The sequence below is a fragment of the Pseudorasbora parva genome, chromosome 17 (genome assembly GCF_024679245.1).
Source record: "Pseudorasbora parva isolate DD20220531a chromosome 17, ASM2467924v1, whole genome shotgun sequence".
Lineage (NCBI taxonomy): Eukaryota > Metazoa > Chordata > Actinopteri > Cypriniformes > Gobionidae > Pseudorasbora > Pseudorasbora parva.
In genome coordinates this window covers 497,117-512,116 of record NC_090188.1, presented here as the reverse complement: position 1 = coordinate 512,116, position 15,000 = coordinate 497,117, and the positions used below count along the sequence as shown (strand labels likewise).

The 15,000-nt window shown below is 45.4% G+C and overlaps 1 protein-coding gene across 2 annotated transcripts in view; it reads right to left on the bottom strand.

Moving 5' to 3' along the window:
• The window catches only part of zmp:0000000755 (phosphofurin acidic cluster sorting protein 1), a 54,459-nt gene that overhangs the window by 26,269 nt on the left and 13,190 nt on the right, over positions 1-15,000 (bottom strand). For both annotated transcript variants that reach the window (XM_067421258.1, XM_067421259.1), the window contains exons 5-8: positions 2,769-2,916; positions 2,336-2,427; positions 790-870; positions 333-392 (exon numbers count right to left, since the gene is read on the bottom strand). In XM_067421258.1, coding sequence (XP_067277359.1) covers positions 333-392; positions 790-870; positions 2,336-2,427; positions 2,769-2,916 — 381 coding nt within the window. The remainder of the gene's footprint in view (positions 1-332; positions 393-789; positions 871-2,335; positions 2,428-2,768; positions 2,917-15,000) is intronic.

Sequence of the window (15,000 nt, the reverse complement as noted above, 5' to 3'; positions counted from 1 at the left end):
CTTTGGCTTGGCTTGCTCAGTTGGGGACACTAACATTATGATCAGAGTTATTCAACTAAATATACAAATAACATTAATTAATGAAGTCTTATTTAATTCTATAAACTATAATCCTGATCTGCCAACATTGTCTCTCTATGATAAATTAAAATAAGCTGATAACATCACTGTTTACTCCAGAACGACTGTACAGCCCAATCTAATTCTGCTGCAGTATTGTCCTGTTTAACACTGAAGCTGCTCTGACACAATCGGCACTGGAGAAGAGCGATAGAAATAAAGATGACGTGACACACACACACACACACACACACACACACACACACACTCACCTCATCTGTGACTTTGAATCTCTTCAGTAATGCCACAAACTTCTGCTTGAAGTTGGGTTGCTGTGAATGAAGAGACAGTCATGATGAGTTCAGGAGGAAGTCACTAACGGCCTAACACCAGGTTACAAATCTACACTCTAGTTAAAGAGTTCATGTGAATAATGTGAGATGGGACACACACACACACACACACACAAACACACACACACACACACACACACACACACACACACACACACACACACACACACAGACACTCACATACAGACACACACACACACACACACACACACACACACACACACTCACACAGACACTCGCACAGACACTCACACACACACTCACACAGACACTCACATACAGACACACACACACACACACACTCACACACACACACACACTCTCACACACACAAACACACACACACACACACAGATAGAGAGACAGCGCTCCTCACTCGTGTCATTGAGATCGTTCGGATCATTTTGCGGCGGGGTTTTTTTGGCTTTCGTATGTCGTCATCTTCATCGTACAAATCCTACAACACAGGAAGTAGAAATCAGATTTATTGCCAAGAGAGATTAAACACACATTGATCATATAAACAATGATGATATAGATCATATAAACAGATGTATGTGTACAAAATCTACAGTATATAAAAGCATTCAACTAGCCTGGTTAAAAGCAGAGCATTCTCAGTAGTAACTGAGTTATGGTCTGGCAAAGCTTCATAGACAAATCACTTCCAAAGGGGTGAGTGTGAGTGTGTGTGTGTGTGTGTGTGTGTGTGTGTGTGTGTGTGTGTGTGTGTGTGTGTGTGTGTGTGTGTGTGTGTGTGTGTGTGTGTGTGTGTGTGTGTGTGTGTGTGTGTCACCAACGGATAATGACGTCTGCAGAGCGACGGAGAAACATCTGAAACTGCAATTCTCTGTTTGTGATTTCGAGGAAGATGTTGGCGATGGCTTCTGACGGCTTTTGCCGTTGCTGTAGAAATATGATAATAGGGACTTTAAGCAACAGCCACTGACGGAACGGCAACGGCGACCGGAAGTAAAGGTTTAACTGCCGTAGCCAAAGAACGCAAAAATCACTAAGCAACAATAAAGAGACGGCGTAATGGTTCATTTAATGGTTCATTTAACATAATTTGACCAAATATAAAGAAACATGTAATTTAAAAAGCAAGGAAATGGTTGCTTTTATAATTAAATTATAAACAGATACAATTAAAATGCCACATAACTATATTTGCTTATCTAATCTGTCACGTATTACTGACTACGGCAAATCAGCTGTTCTCCCGTAGTAGACGGTTACGAAGTAGCAGTTAAAGTTGCGCATGCGCAATAGAACGGCAACATTTGTGTCAAATGTGGAAACCCTAATCGCATCTCAGAGCGACCGAAACATCTCGGATTGACAGAACAGAAAACAGCGAGCTCTGATCGCATTCGCCGCCGCTGTAAGGCATTTGTATTGCGATTAGAACGCAAATTCGCAATATTTAGAAAATAAAATAATATTGATGAGTCTTTGGAACGAGTCTCAAACTTTATTCAAATTCAGTCGTTTAAGATGTGTCAGAACATTTCAGACTTGAGCAGTTACGCTAGTTATTTATTCACAATTTTGACATAACTATCAGATCTAGTGTGAGGAAATAAGCACAGAAAGGCCAGATCAGAGGTGTGTGTGCTTCACCGTCGCTGAGCTGTCGTCATCGTGTAGAGCAACGTTTCTGATCGGTGCCGCGATTTCTACGGATTAGAAATGGGCTTGAATGGGCTCTTTGTCAGACGACTGCAGAGCTAATCTAAATTTGCCGGAAGTTCTCTGGGTTTTCCCAGGCTAGCATACATGGCAATGCACAAGGCTCAGGATATGTAACACAGTGCAATGCAGTGATGATGATGATGATGATGATGATGATGATGACCTCATCACACTGAGCCATCGAGTCATTGAGAGAGTATCTGACACACACACACACACACACTCACCTGTCCGTGTGCCGCATCATCACTGCCCTCCTGCTCCGACGAGTAGCTGTCATCATCATCCTCAGAGTAATTATCCAGATCAGGAGAGCGGTCTGAGGAACACACAGAGGTCAGAGGTCACACACCTGGAATCGACCCCGCCCTCGGCATCTTTCAGTGATGATGAGCATGGGTTATTAATAGTGTCATGAGTGTGTGTGTGTGTGTGTGTCTGACGCTGTGTGTTATTAATAGTGTAACAGATAAACAGATCAGCAGCTCAGACTTCAAGTCCACATTCAAATCATCCCAATAATGCTCACTCTCATCCTCATGATGTGTGTGTGTGTGAGTGTAAGTGTGTGTAAGTGTGTGTGAGTGTGAGTGAGTGTGTGTGTGTGTGTGTGTGTGTGTGTGTGTGTGTGTGTGTGTGTGTGTGTGTGTGTGTGTGTACCTGACGCTTTGGCTTTGGCTCCTGTATGGCTGTACTCCTGGTCTATGGGTTGGCTGGACAGTGAGCACACACTGATCTCCGCCACTCGCTCTGGAGCGTTCTTCATGTGGAGCGGCAGAATCTGGCCGTCCGTCGGATGCTGCAACACCTGATCAAACACACACCTGAACACTCAACACCTGATCAAACACACACCGGAACACTCAACACCTGATCAAACACACACCTGAACACTCAACACCTGATCAAACACACACCTGAACACTCAACACCTGATCAAACACACACCTGAACACTCAACACCTGATCAAACACACACCGGAACACTCAACACCTGATCAAACACACACCTGAACACTCAACACCTGATCAAACACACACCTGAACACTCAACACCTGATCAAACACACACCGGAACACTCAACACCTGATCAAACACACACCTGAACACCTGATCAAACACACACCGGAACACTCAACACCTGATCAAACACACACCGGAACACTCAACACCTGATCAAACACACACCGGAACACTCAACACCTGATCAAACACACACCTGAACACTCAACACCTGATCAAACACACACCGGAACACTCAACACCTGATCAAACACACACCTGAACACTCAACACCTGATCAAACACACACCTGAACACTCAACACCTGATCAAACACACACCTGAACACTCAACACCTGATCAAACACACACCGGAACACTCAACACCTGATCAAACACACACCGGAACACTCAACACCTGATCAAACACACACCGGAACACTCAACACCTGATCAAACACACACCTGAACACTCAACACCTGATCAAACACACACCTGAACACTCAACACCTGATCAAACACACACCTGAACACTCAACACCTGATCAAACACACACCGGAACACTCAACACCTGATCAAACACACACCTGAACACTCAACACCTGATCAAACACACACCTGAACACTCAACACCTGATTAAACACACACCGGAACACTCAACACCTGATCAAACACACACCTGAACACTCAACACCTGATCAAACACACACCGGAACACTCAACACCTGATCAAACACACACCGGAACACTCAACACCTGATCAAACACACACCTGAACACTCAACACCTGATCAAACACACACCTGAACACTCAACACCTGATCAAACACACACCTGAACACTCAACACCTGATCAAACACACACCGGAACACTCAACACCTGATCAAACACACACCGGAACACTCAACACCTGATCAAACACACACCTGAACACTCAACACCTGATCAAACACACACCTGAACACTCAACACCTGATCAAACACACACCGGAACACTCAACACCTGATCAAACACACACCGGAACACTCAACACCTGATCAAACACACACCTGAACACTCAACACCTGATCAAACACACACCTGAACACTCAACACCTGAACAAACACACACCTGAACACTCAACACCTGATCAAACACACACCGGAACACTCAACACCTGATCAAACACACACCGGAACACTCAACACCTGATCAAACACACACCGGAACACTCAACACCTGATCAAACACACACCTGAACACTCAACACCTGATCAAACACACACCGGAACACTCAACACCTGATCAAACACACACCTGAACACTCAACACCTGATCAAACACACACCTGAACACTCAACACCTGATCAAACACACACCGGAACACTCAACACCTGATCAAACACACACCGGAACACTCAACACCTGATCAAACACACACCGGAACACTCAACACCTGATCAAACACACACCTGAACACTCAACACCTGATCAAACACACACCGGAACACTCAACACCTGATCAAACACACACCTGAACACTCAACACCTGATCAAACACACACCGGAACACTCAACACCTGATCAAACACACACCGGAACACTCAACACCTGATCAAACACACACCTGAACACTCAACACCTGATCAAACACACACCGGAACACTCAACACCTGATCAAACACACACCGGAACACTCAACACCTGATCAAACACACACCTGAACACTCAACACCTGATCAAACACACACCGGAACACTCAACACCTGATCAAACACACACCTGAACACCTGATCAAACACACCGGAACACTCAACACCTGATCAAACACACACCTGAACACCTGATCAAACACACACCTGAACACTCAACACCTGATCAAACACACACCTGAACACTCAACACCTGATCAAACACACACCGGAACACTCAACACCTGATCAAACACACACCTGAACACTCAACACCTGATCAAACACACACCGGAACACTCAACACCTGATCAAACACACACCGGAACACTCAACACCTGATCAAACACACACCGGAACACTCAACACCTGATCAAACACACACCTGAACACTCAACACCTGATCAAACACACCTGAACACTCAACACCTGATCAAACACACACCGGAACACTCAACACCTGATCAAACACACACCTGAACACTCAAAACCTGATCAAACACACACCTGAACACTCAACACCTGATCAAACACACACCTGAACACTCAACACCTGATCAAACACACACCTGAACACTCAACACCTGATCAAACACACACCTGAACACTCAACACCTGTTCAAACACACACCGGAACACTCAACACCTGTTCAAACACACACCGGAACACTCAACACCTGATCAAACACACACCGGAACACTCAACACCTGTTCAAACACACACCTCAACACTCAACACCTGATCAAACACACACCTCAACACTCAACACACACCTGATCAAACACACACCGGAACACTCAACACCTGATCAAACACACACCTGAACACTTAACACAGACCTGATCAAACACACAACTGAACACTCAACACACACCTGATCAAACACATACCTGAACACTCAACACCTGATCAAACACACACCTGAACACTTAACACAGACCTGATCAAACACACAACTGAACACTCAACACACACCTGATCAAACACATACCTGAACACTCAACACCTGATCAAACACACACCTCAACACTCAACACACACCTGATCAAACACACACCGGAACACTCAACACCTGATCAAACACACACCTGAACACTTAACACAGACCTGATCAAACACACAACTGAACACTCAACACACACCTGATCAAACACATACCTGAACACTCAACACCTGATCAAACACACACCTGATCAAACACACACCTGAACACTCAACATACACCCCATAATATTAACAAAACCAGGTGTTGAGAGAGTGTGTGTGTGTGTGTGTATGTGTGTGTGCGTGTGTGTATGTTCATCTGTATGTGTATGACATACGCACCTGTGTGTTTGCATTTATGCTCAATTAGGGCTGGGCGATAAAACGATAACGATAATTATCACGATATAATTCTCCTTAATATAACGATAAGAACGGTTTGATAAACTCTCGATATAATGCGTACGCGTTATGTGTAATGCTGCGCATGCGTATTGCAGACGGGCTTCTCGGAGCTGCACGCGCTGTTGTTTACAGTCTGTGGCTGACAGGCTCGGAGGATCGGAGTGAAGTGGAGCGATGAAAATGAGCAATAGCAGTGTTTCCCACACAGACTCATTTGTGGCGGAGCGCCACAGAATCAACACCGGCCGCCACATATTGATTAATCATTCATAATTGTTTACGCTATTTAAAAGACGCACGCATATTCGTTCAGCTGCATTTCCTTAGTTCTCTCGCCGCCCTTTTGCGCGTCTCTCACTCACTCACTCACTCACTCACTCACTCACTCACTCACTCACTCACTCACTCACACACACACTCACACTCGGTGCGTTGCATTCGACCGTAAATCTTAAACAAGTTTTATTGCATTTTGGCGCATTCAGTGTGACAGCTTTTAAAACCAGAGCAGTTGAATAACAGAGTGGCGACACGCCTTCAGCGCGCGGTCACGGCGCTCTCGACAGTGCTAAACAAACCAGCGCGGTGTCAATCAATACAGACCAGTGTTTCCCAACTGGGATCCCGAGCAAAAGGTGCCGGGACGCACTTACACCGCGGCTCATCTCACATCTGATGACGCATCTTTAATATGGGTTGTAACTTGAAAATAATGCTGTATGTATGTTTCTGTCGATGGACACGCGTGCTGTCTCCTCAGGTATACACTACAACAACAGCGATAATAAAAGAAAAACGAGGGCAAAACGGTCTCTCTTTGTAAAATTTGTTTAATGCATGCGAGTGCTGCCGTACGTCCGAATATGAGCAGTCATTTCACCGTCATCACTCCGTCATTTTTTTTATTTAAACAGTTAAATGTGCGGTTATTTTACACTTGATTACTTTATTCCATTTCTCTACCTAAAAACTAATGTTAGACCTGAAAAACCTGAAAAGCATTGTTCATTTTATTCTTATCTTTGTTCAATAGTATTTATTTGTGCTGCTGCTTGTATTTAAGTTATCTGTTCTTGTTGGGGATTGCCCCACTGATTGCCGATTCTTTAATAGTGTTTACCACTTCAGCACTCTGATCAGAGAGGAGGAGTCATCAGATAGTTTCCACCTTTTATTAGTGCAAGTTAACCATGTACACGTGGCAGTATACAACTGAGGTAGTTTCTGTAACAAACAAATTAAGCAGAATAAATAACTGAATGTCAAACTTAAACGTCCACTTACGGTTGTGATAAAACAGCAAACTACAAACTAAACAATATTAACAGCTCTCTCATACTCCGTTTAGCAGAATAAGGACAAGGAAATAAACTCCATATAAACAGAGCATATAATCAACTTAATATACATCACACCATCCTCATTATGGTATTAAAGTATAACAGATATAGAATATCTGATGATCTTTCTCATAACGGGTTATAACAATATCAATAGGTTAAGACGCGATGCTAGCGGCACTTCCATGTGCGTCTCACGTGGCAAACTAATCATCATAAAGATCGCGAAACACCCGCGAATAAGAGGCTTAATACTAGAGACAGTCTCAGCAGTATAAACATCTAGCTAGCATTACCAATACTACAGTCAGGAAATTAACTTACGGCGTCAATAACTTTGTCCTGCACTCAGAGATGCTGCACAGGTGGAAAATGCGTCATATATTTACAGCTCCGTGCACGTAACAGAGAACGCATCACTTACGCCAAAAACGGTATCCACTAAAAATTGCGTAGTACGTTCCTAACTTATGCATTAAGTAGTTTACATAATAACCCTGAATATATCAAATATAGCTGTATATAATACTGAAACCCATATAAGTAAAGAATTCACAACAGCCGCCCCCACATTTGAGCAGCAAATGTGCCAGTTAAGAGAATTCTTTAAGAGTCTTTGTTGTCTTTCTCAAGAGCAGGCAACAGAATGAGGCGGGCAACCGGCCTGGTGTACACTTTGCCCCTGACAAGGACATCTGCTGATCTTACACATCCATCCTTACTGACCACGGTCTTAACCACTTTCCCAATAGGCCACTGAGCTCTGGGAAGTTGTGGATCAATAATTAAGACCACTGAGCCTACTGTCAGATTGTCCGATGGTTTGTGCCATTTCTGGCGTGTCTGGAGCGTGGGTAAGTAGTTCCTTGTAAATTGAGACCAAAACTGATCCACCAGGTTTTGACAATGTCGCCATCTGCGTCGTCCAATTTCTCCTGAGGCATATGCCACCTGTGGAAGTGATGCATCCCGCCGCCCCATGAGGAGAAGGTTTGGTGTAATGGCGTCGAGGTCTGCAATGTCTGATGAGATGTATCCTAGGGGTTTTGAATTTAAAATACCCTCTACTTCTACCAAGACTGTAGACAGGACATCTTCAGAGATGGACTGACTTCCCACTGCTACCTGGAGAGCAGCTTTAATAGAGCGGACCTCTCGCTCCCAAACACCACCAAAATGAGGAGCATTAGGTGGATTGAACTTAAAGAGGATCTGGTAATCTGCTAACTGCTCCTTTAATTGGGATTCCATCGCTGCAAAGGCTTCTCGCAGTTCTCGTTCAGCACCACGAAAGTTTGTACCACAATCCGATCTGATCTCCTTTGGTCTGCCACGTCTGGCTATGAATCGCCTAAGAGCCAGCAGAAAAGCGTCCACATCCATGGAATTGAGAAGCTCTATGTGAACAGCTCTTGTGGTGAGGCATTTGAAAATGACACCCCAACGTTTTTCAATCCTTCTGCCTATTTTGACATGATACGGGCCGAAACAGTCCACTCCTGTCGAATAAAATGGTGGGCAGAGAAGTCTGAGCCGCTCTGGTGGCAAATCTGCCATCTGTGGTACCTTGGGCTGAGCTCGCCATCGCTGACAGGATACACAGTTAATCTGGTGGTGTTTAACAGCTTGGCGTCCCCGCAAGATCCAGAATTGTCTCCGTATTTCCGCATACACTCTTTCAGTACCTGGGTGCAACAAGCGCTCGTCAAAGTCTTTAATGAGTAACTTTGTTGCTGGATGCTGTGGATCTAGCACTATTGGATGAATTTGTTCAACATCTGGGCTTTCCAGTCTCCGTAATCGTCCTCCAACTCTGAGTACACTCGTCCCTGGATCCCACTCTGGAGCTAGACACATCAGTCGACTGTGGCTTGGTAGAAGTTTGTGTGCTCTGAGGGCTGCTATTTCCTCAGGAAAACTCTGAGCTTGACACTCTCTCAATATGACCAATTCTGCTTCGCGATGATCGATGAGCTGAGTGTTTGACGAATCCTCTGTCACCTTTTGACATGCTTGTCTAGTTGCTTCCACTAACTCTTTCCATGTGCTGAACTGAGAGGCATCTAGACGGGTTCGATCTGGTTCCGTAGTGGTTAAGCAGCAGATAGTGAGACTCTTCAGATCAGGTAACTCTTCTGTTTTTGTCCGTTCAGGTCTCTTTGGCCAGTGCTCAGAACCCAGTTTTAGAAATGATGGTCCCTGACTCCAGCGACCAGGCACTGTAAAACTTAAGAGTGGTTTACCCCTGGTAATATCATCTGCTGAGTTCTGCTGTGTGTCCACGTACCGCCACGCACTGTGTTCTGTCAACTCCTGTATTTCTGAGACTCGTGTCCCAACGAAGACTTTAAACCTACAAGAGTCTGACTGAAGCCACTCCAGCACAGTTGTGGAATCTGTCCAGAGAATTGTCTGCTGGATAGTGAGTGTTATCTCATCATTCAAAAGCTTTGCTAGCTGGGCTCCCGCCAATGCTGCACACAGTTCCAAGCGAGGCATGGACTGCTGCCTCTTGGGAGCAACTCTCGATCTAGCCATGACAAACGAAGTATGAACGTCATCTTCTGTGTATTCTACTAAGTAAGCCACAGCCCCATACGCCCTCTCGGATGCGTCGCAAAACACATGGAGGTCATATTTCCGTTGCACATCCTCAGGGACTGATGAGTAACAGCGAGGAATGGTTATAGCACTAAGATGCTTTAACTCTTTTTCCCAGGAGTTCCAGGCAGCATGGAGATCTGGCGGCAAGTTTGGGTCATCCCAATCTCTTTTTTTGGACCACAGCTGTTGGATGAGCACTTTTGCTCGCGTGGTGAAAGGCACAATGAAGCCTAAGGGATCATACTGCGTTGCTAGCACTTGATAAGCTGTTCTCATCGTTAATGCGGCATGTTCAATGGGACGATAGTGGTATCCTAGGGTATCAGCAGCACAATTCCATCTTAGACCCAAAGTTGGCTCCATTGGATCAGTCTTGTTCTGCACCAGCCATTGTTCTGCAGCTAAGGACCTTGCTTCCGTAGGTAAATGTGCTATCACTGATGGCTGATTGCTAGCCCATTGTCTGAGGTCAAATCCACCCTCTGACAGCAGATTGCGCAGTTGATCGACTGTGAGCTTGGCCTCAGATGCCGCTGGAAAGCTTGCCAGATAGTTGTCCACATAAAAACTCTGCTGCACTGTTTGTAGAGCCCCTGGATAACTCTCTTGGTTATTGCGAGCATGCTGTTGAACAGCAAAAATGGCACAACATGGGCTACTGGTTGTACCAAACGGCAAGACCTGCCACTCATAGACGTCTGGACAGTTCTCACAATGTAAATCTCGCCAGATGAAGCGGAGTAGCGGTCTGTCCTCAGGCAACAGGCGAACCTGATGGAACATTCCGCGAATGTCTGCACTTACAGCCACTGTGTGTTGCCTGAATCTTAAAAGGATCCCCAACAATGATGGGCCGAGTGCAGGGCCTGGCAGAAGCTGATCATTCAGAGAAAGACCTTGATACCTGAATGAACAATTAAAGACCAGTCTTGATTTAGCATTGTGGCACACCAGGTGGTGGGGAATGTACCAGGTTTCCTCCGACTTGGTAACCTCTTCAGGTTGGAGCTTAGTAACATAACCTGCCTTGATGAGCTTATTAATCTCACCAGAGTATACAGCAGCTTTCTCTGGGTCTCTCTGAAGTTTCCGCTCTGTGCTCCTCAGACTAGGCATGACGGACTGAATCGTGCTTATGAGTTTTGGAGCACCAGGCCTGCGCAGGAGGGGGGTGGTATAGCGTTTGACTTCTTCAACCTTAATTCTCTGCGTTCGGCATTCAAGAAGTTTGATTGCCTCTTGGTCTTCTTTGGAGCGAATCACCAGTTTCTCATTTCGATAAGGCAGTACGTCAAGTTGCCATAACTTCTCAACATTACGACAGAGCAAGTCATTGGAGCAGCCAGTTGACACAAAAAGACACTGCTGCAGTGAGTGTTGGCTTGGTGTGCTCTCCTCAGCCCCTTGTAGGGCCCATCCCAAGGCTGTGTGCACTGCAACCGGACCACCTTTCGTTCCTTGGCGGACTGGCCTATCTGCTGTGATAAGATGGACATGGTCTGATCCTATCAGGACCAGTGGACGTACGTTGTGGAACGACTGTAACGGAAGCTCCCGGAGGTGCGCATACCGTTTCTGAAGTCTCTGCACTGGGTATGATTGCTCTACTAAGTCCAGACCTGAAGCTGTGAAGGCCCCAAGTAGTTGGAAGCGCCTCTTCGGTTCACTCTTTGGAGAGATTTCCAAGTTAATCTTGGACCCAGAAAGGTGAGTGATGTCGGATCTTACTGTGCGTAGAGCCAGTGTTTCAGGTTCACCCTCCAACTGAAGCTCATGCATGGCTATCGGCAGGATCATGGTTCGCTGCGCTCCATCGTCCAGCACAGCGTAAGTCTCCACTGACCTGAACTTGCTGTGCAACAACACTGGTACCACCTTAAGAAGCACTCTGCTCGTATTAGCAGGTGTGAGGTAGATACGACTCTCTGACGTACCTGATGTACCGTTCGTTGGATCATCATGGGCTATACGGTGAAGAACCTGGAGATGTATTCCACCACAGTCACTGCATGGCTTTTTGAGGTTGCATAGATCAGGTATGTGAAACCGTGCACATCGCCAGCATCGCTTCCCATCAGTAACCCACTTCTGCAGGTCAGCAACCGTCTGCTCTTTGATGTTGTCACAGCGTGTAATGTAGTGCTCTTTACTGTTGCAAAAGAGGCAATGTACCTTGAATGGTTTCTTCAGCTTGAGCTCTCTGGGACGGGTAGAGAGCACAGTCTCAGCAGGGGATGCACCATGATAAACAACTAGACTTGGTCCCTTTGGTTTAGATTGGGCTTTCTCTTTACCAACCCCCGGAAGTCTCTCGTGCTGGTATCGCTGCACTAACCGAATAGAAAGTCTCTGCTGCTGTGCCTTGACTTGCAGCCATCCAGCAAAGTCCTGTAGATTATAAGGGTTAAGACTAATGGAGTTGAGCTTTCCCTGCTGTTGAAGGGACTCAATGAAGCCATCCCGTAAATACTTTGGTAGCTTGCTAAGCAGGCGGTCTACATGTGAGCAGCAATTAAGCTCCATCCCCCTGGGTCCCTCTAGTGACAGCAGCATACTGACTAGGAGGTGAACTCGCAAAGCAAAGCTCTGAAAGCTGTGGCTATCATTGGGCTTGACATCTGGTGATGTGAGGATGGCTGCTATCTCACTTTGAGCCAATTGATGTGGCTGACCGTACTGTAATTGAAGTGCTTGCATAGCTGCTGAATACGGATATGGGTGATGCCGGCAAGACTGTGCGATCATCTGAGCTTCAGGCAGTTTAAGATGTTCCAACAGTACATGATACTTATATTTCTCTGTTAGCTCGGGGTAAGGCTCAAGCAAATTGTCCAGTGCCAGCTTCATATTTGCAAATTCCCTTTCACTGTCACTTACGAAGTCAGGAATTTTAGGTTTAGGGGGGCTATACATTGTCCGCTGAGATATGCTACCACCCGGTGGAGCTGCAGTCTGAGATGGTACAAGATGTGGAGGAATGACAACTGCAGCAGGGCTCACTGAAGGGAGTAAACCAGGAATCATGGTTTGAGAGGGTAATGCGGAAGGCATCATTGTGCGGCAAGGAGGGATATAATTGAATGAAGTTGATGCATTCACTGGCTGTATCTTTGAATGTGGTGTTGCAAGATAGCCATAAGGTGTCGTGGGATGCTGATAGACTGGTACTGGTGACATCAGCTGCTGCTCAAGGGGCTGGAATAATCGTTCAGCTTCGTTTACTACAGTTCGTTCATAAAGGGGAAGAAATCTGGCAGAATGAGATGGACCAGGCTCAAATAGTGGTAGTGGTGGTGACAGATGCGAGGCGGGTGATGCTGTGCCAGAGGAGATGGGAGAATACAGTATGCCTGTAGGTTTTGATTGATTTGGTTGGATTGGAGTGAATCCAAGACTGTGACTCTCTACCTCTGCTTTAGAACCAGTATCTGTCCTCTGTGTCTTTTCTTCATGTCTCACCGTTGTGCCTACAGCAGGCTGTTTGCTGACATGTGACATTGTGTCACGTGTATGTGAGGGTATGGGCGGAGGGCTTGATGAACTAGATGTTGGTGAAGGTTCATTTTCCTCATTTTCCTCTTCTTCTCTCAAGAATGATCTGATGTGTTCCCTCATCTCGTTTCGACGGTGCTTACGTTTTTTAAGCTGATCTAATTTTCTGAGAAGTTTGTCCATTTCAACTGTCTCCTCTTCCTCCCTCGCATTCATGGATTCCATTAGTTGTGTCAATGAGTCCATATTTAGTATGTCTGCTTGACTCGGACTGGGCGTGTCTCGATGTCCACCTGGACTGTGGGTTGCATCCGCTTGACTAGTATACACTGCGGCTGCTGCTCCTCTCTGCTCCTCTGACTCCCTCTGAACAGGACTGGAGGAAAGGGCTGGTCGGTGATGAAAGTCAAGGATGTAATCCTCAAGGCGCTTGGGGGTCTGACATCGTCGTGCTGGTCTTGCTCGTGTTTCAGCAAGGGGAGGGGAGGTTGGTTTGCCATCTGATGACATTCTGAAGCAGTAAAGCTCCGGCTCGAAGGACCATTTGTTGGGGATTGCCCCACTGATTGCCGATTCTTTAATAGTGTTTACCACTTCAGCACTCTGATCAGAGAGGAGGAGTCATCAGATAGTTTCCACCTTTTATTAGTGCAAGTTAACCATGTACACGTGGCAGTATACAACTGAGGTAGTTTCTGTAACAAACAAATTAAGCAGAATAAATAACTGAATGTCAAACTTAAACGTCCACTTACGGTTGTGATAAAACAGCAAACTACAAACTAAACAATATTAACAGCTCTCTCATACTCCGTTTAGCAGAATAAGGACAAGGAAATAAACTCCATATAAACAGAGCATATAATCAACTTAATATACATCACACCATCCTCATTATGGTATTAAAGTATAACAGATATAGAATATCTGATGATCTTTCTCATAACGGGTTATAACAATATCAATAGGTTAAGACGCGATGCTAGCGGCACTTCCATGTGCGTCTCACGTGGCAAACTAATCATCATAAAGATCGCGAAACACCCGCGAATAAGAGGCTTAATACTAGAGACAGTCTCAGCAGTATAAACATCTAGCTAGCATTACCAATACTACAGTCAGGAAATTAACTTACGGCGTCAATAACTTTGTCCTGCACTCAGAGATGCTGCACAGGTGGAAAATGCGTCATATATTTACAGCTCCGTGCACGTAACAGAGAACGCATCACTTACGCCAAAAACGGTATCCACTAAAAATTGCGTAGTACGTTCCTAACTTATGCATTAAGTAGTTTACATAATAACCCTGAATATATCAAATATAGCTGTATATAATACTGAAACCCATATAAGTAAAGAATTCACAACAGTTCTTATTTTCTTTA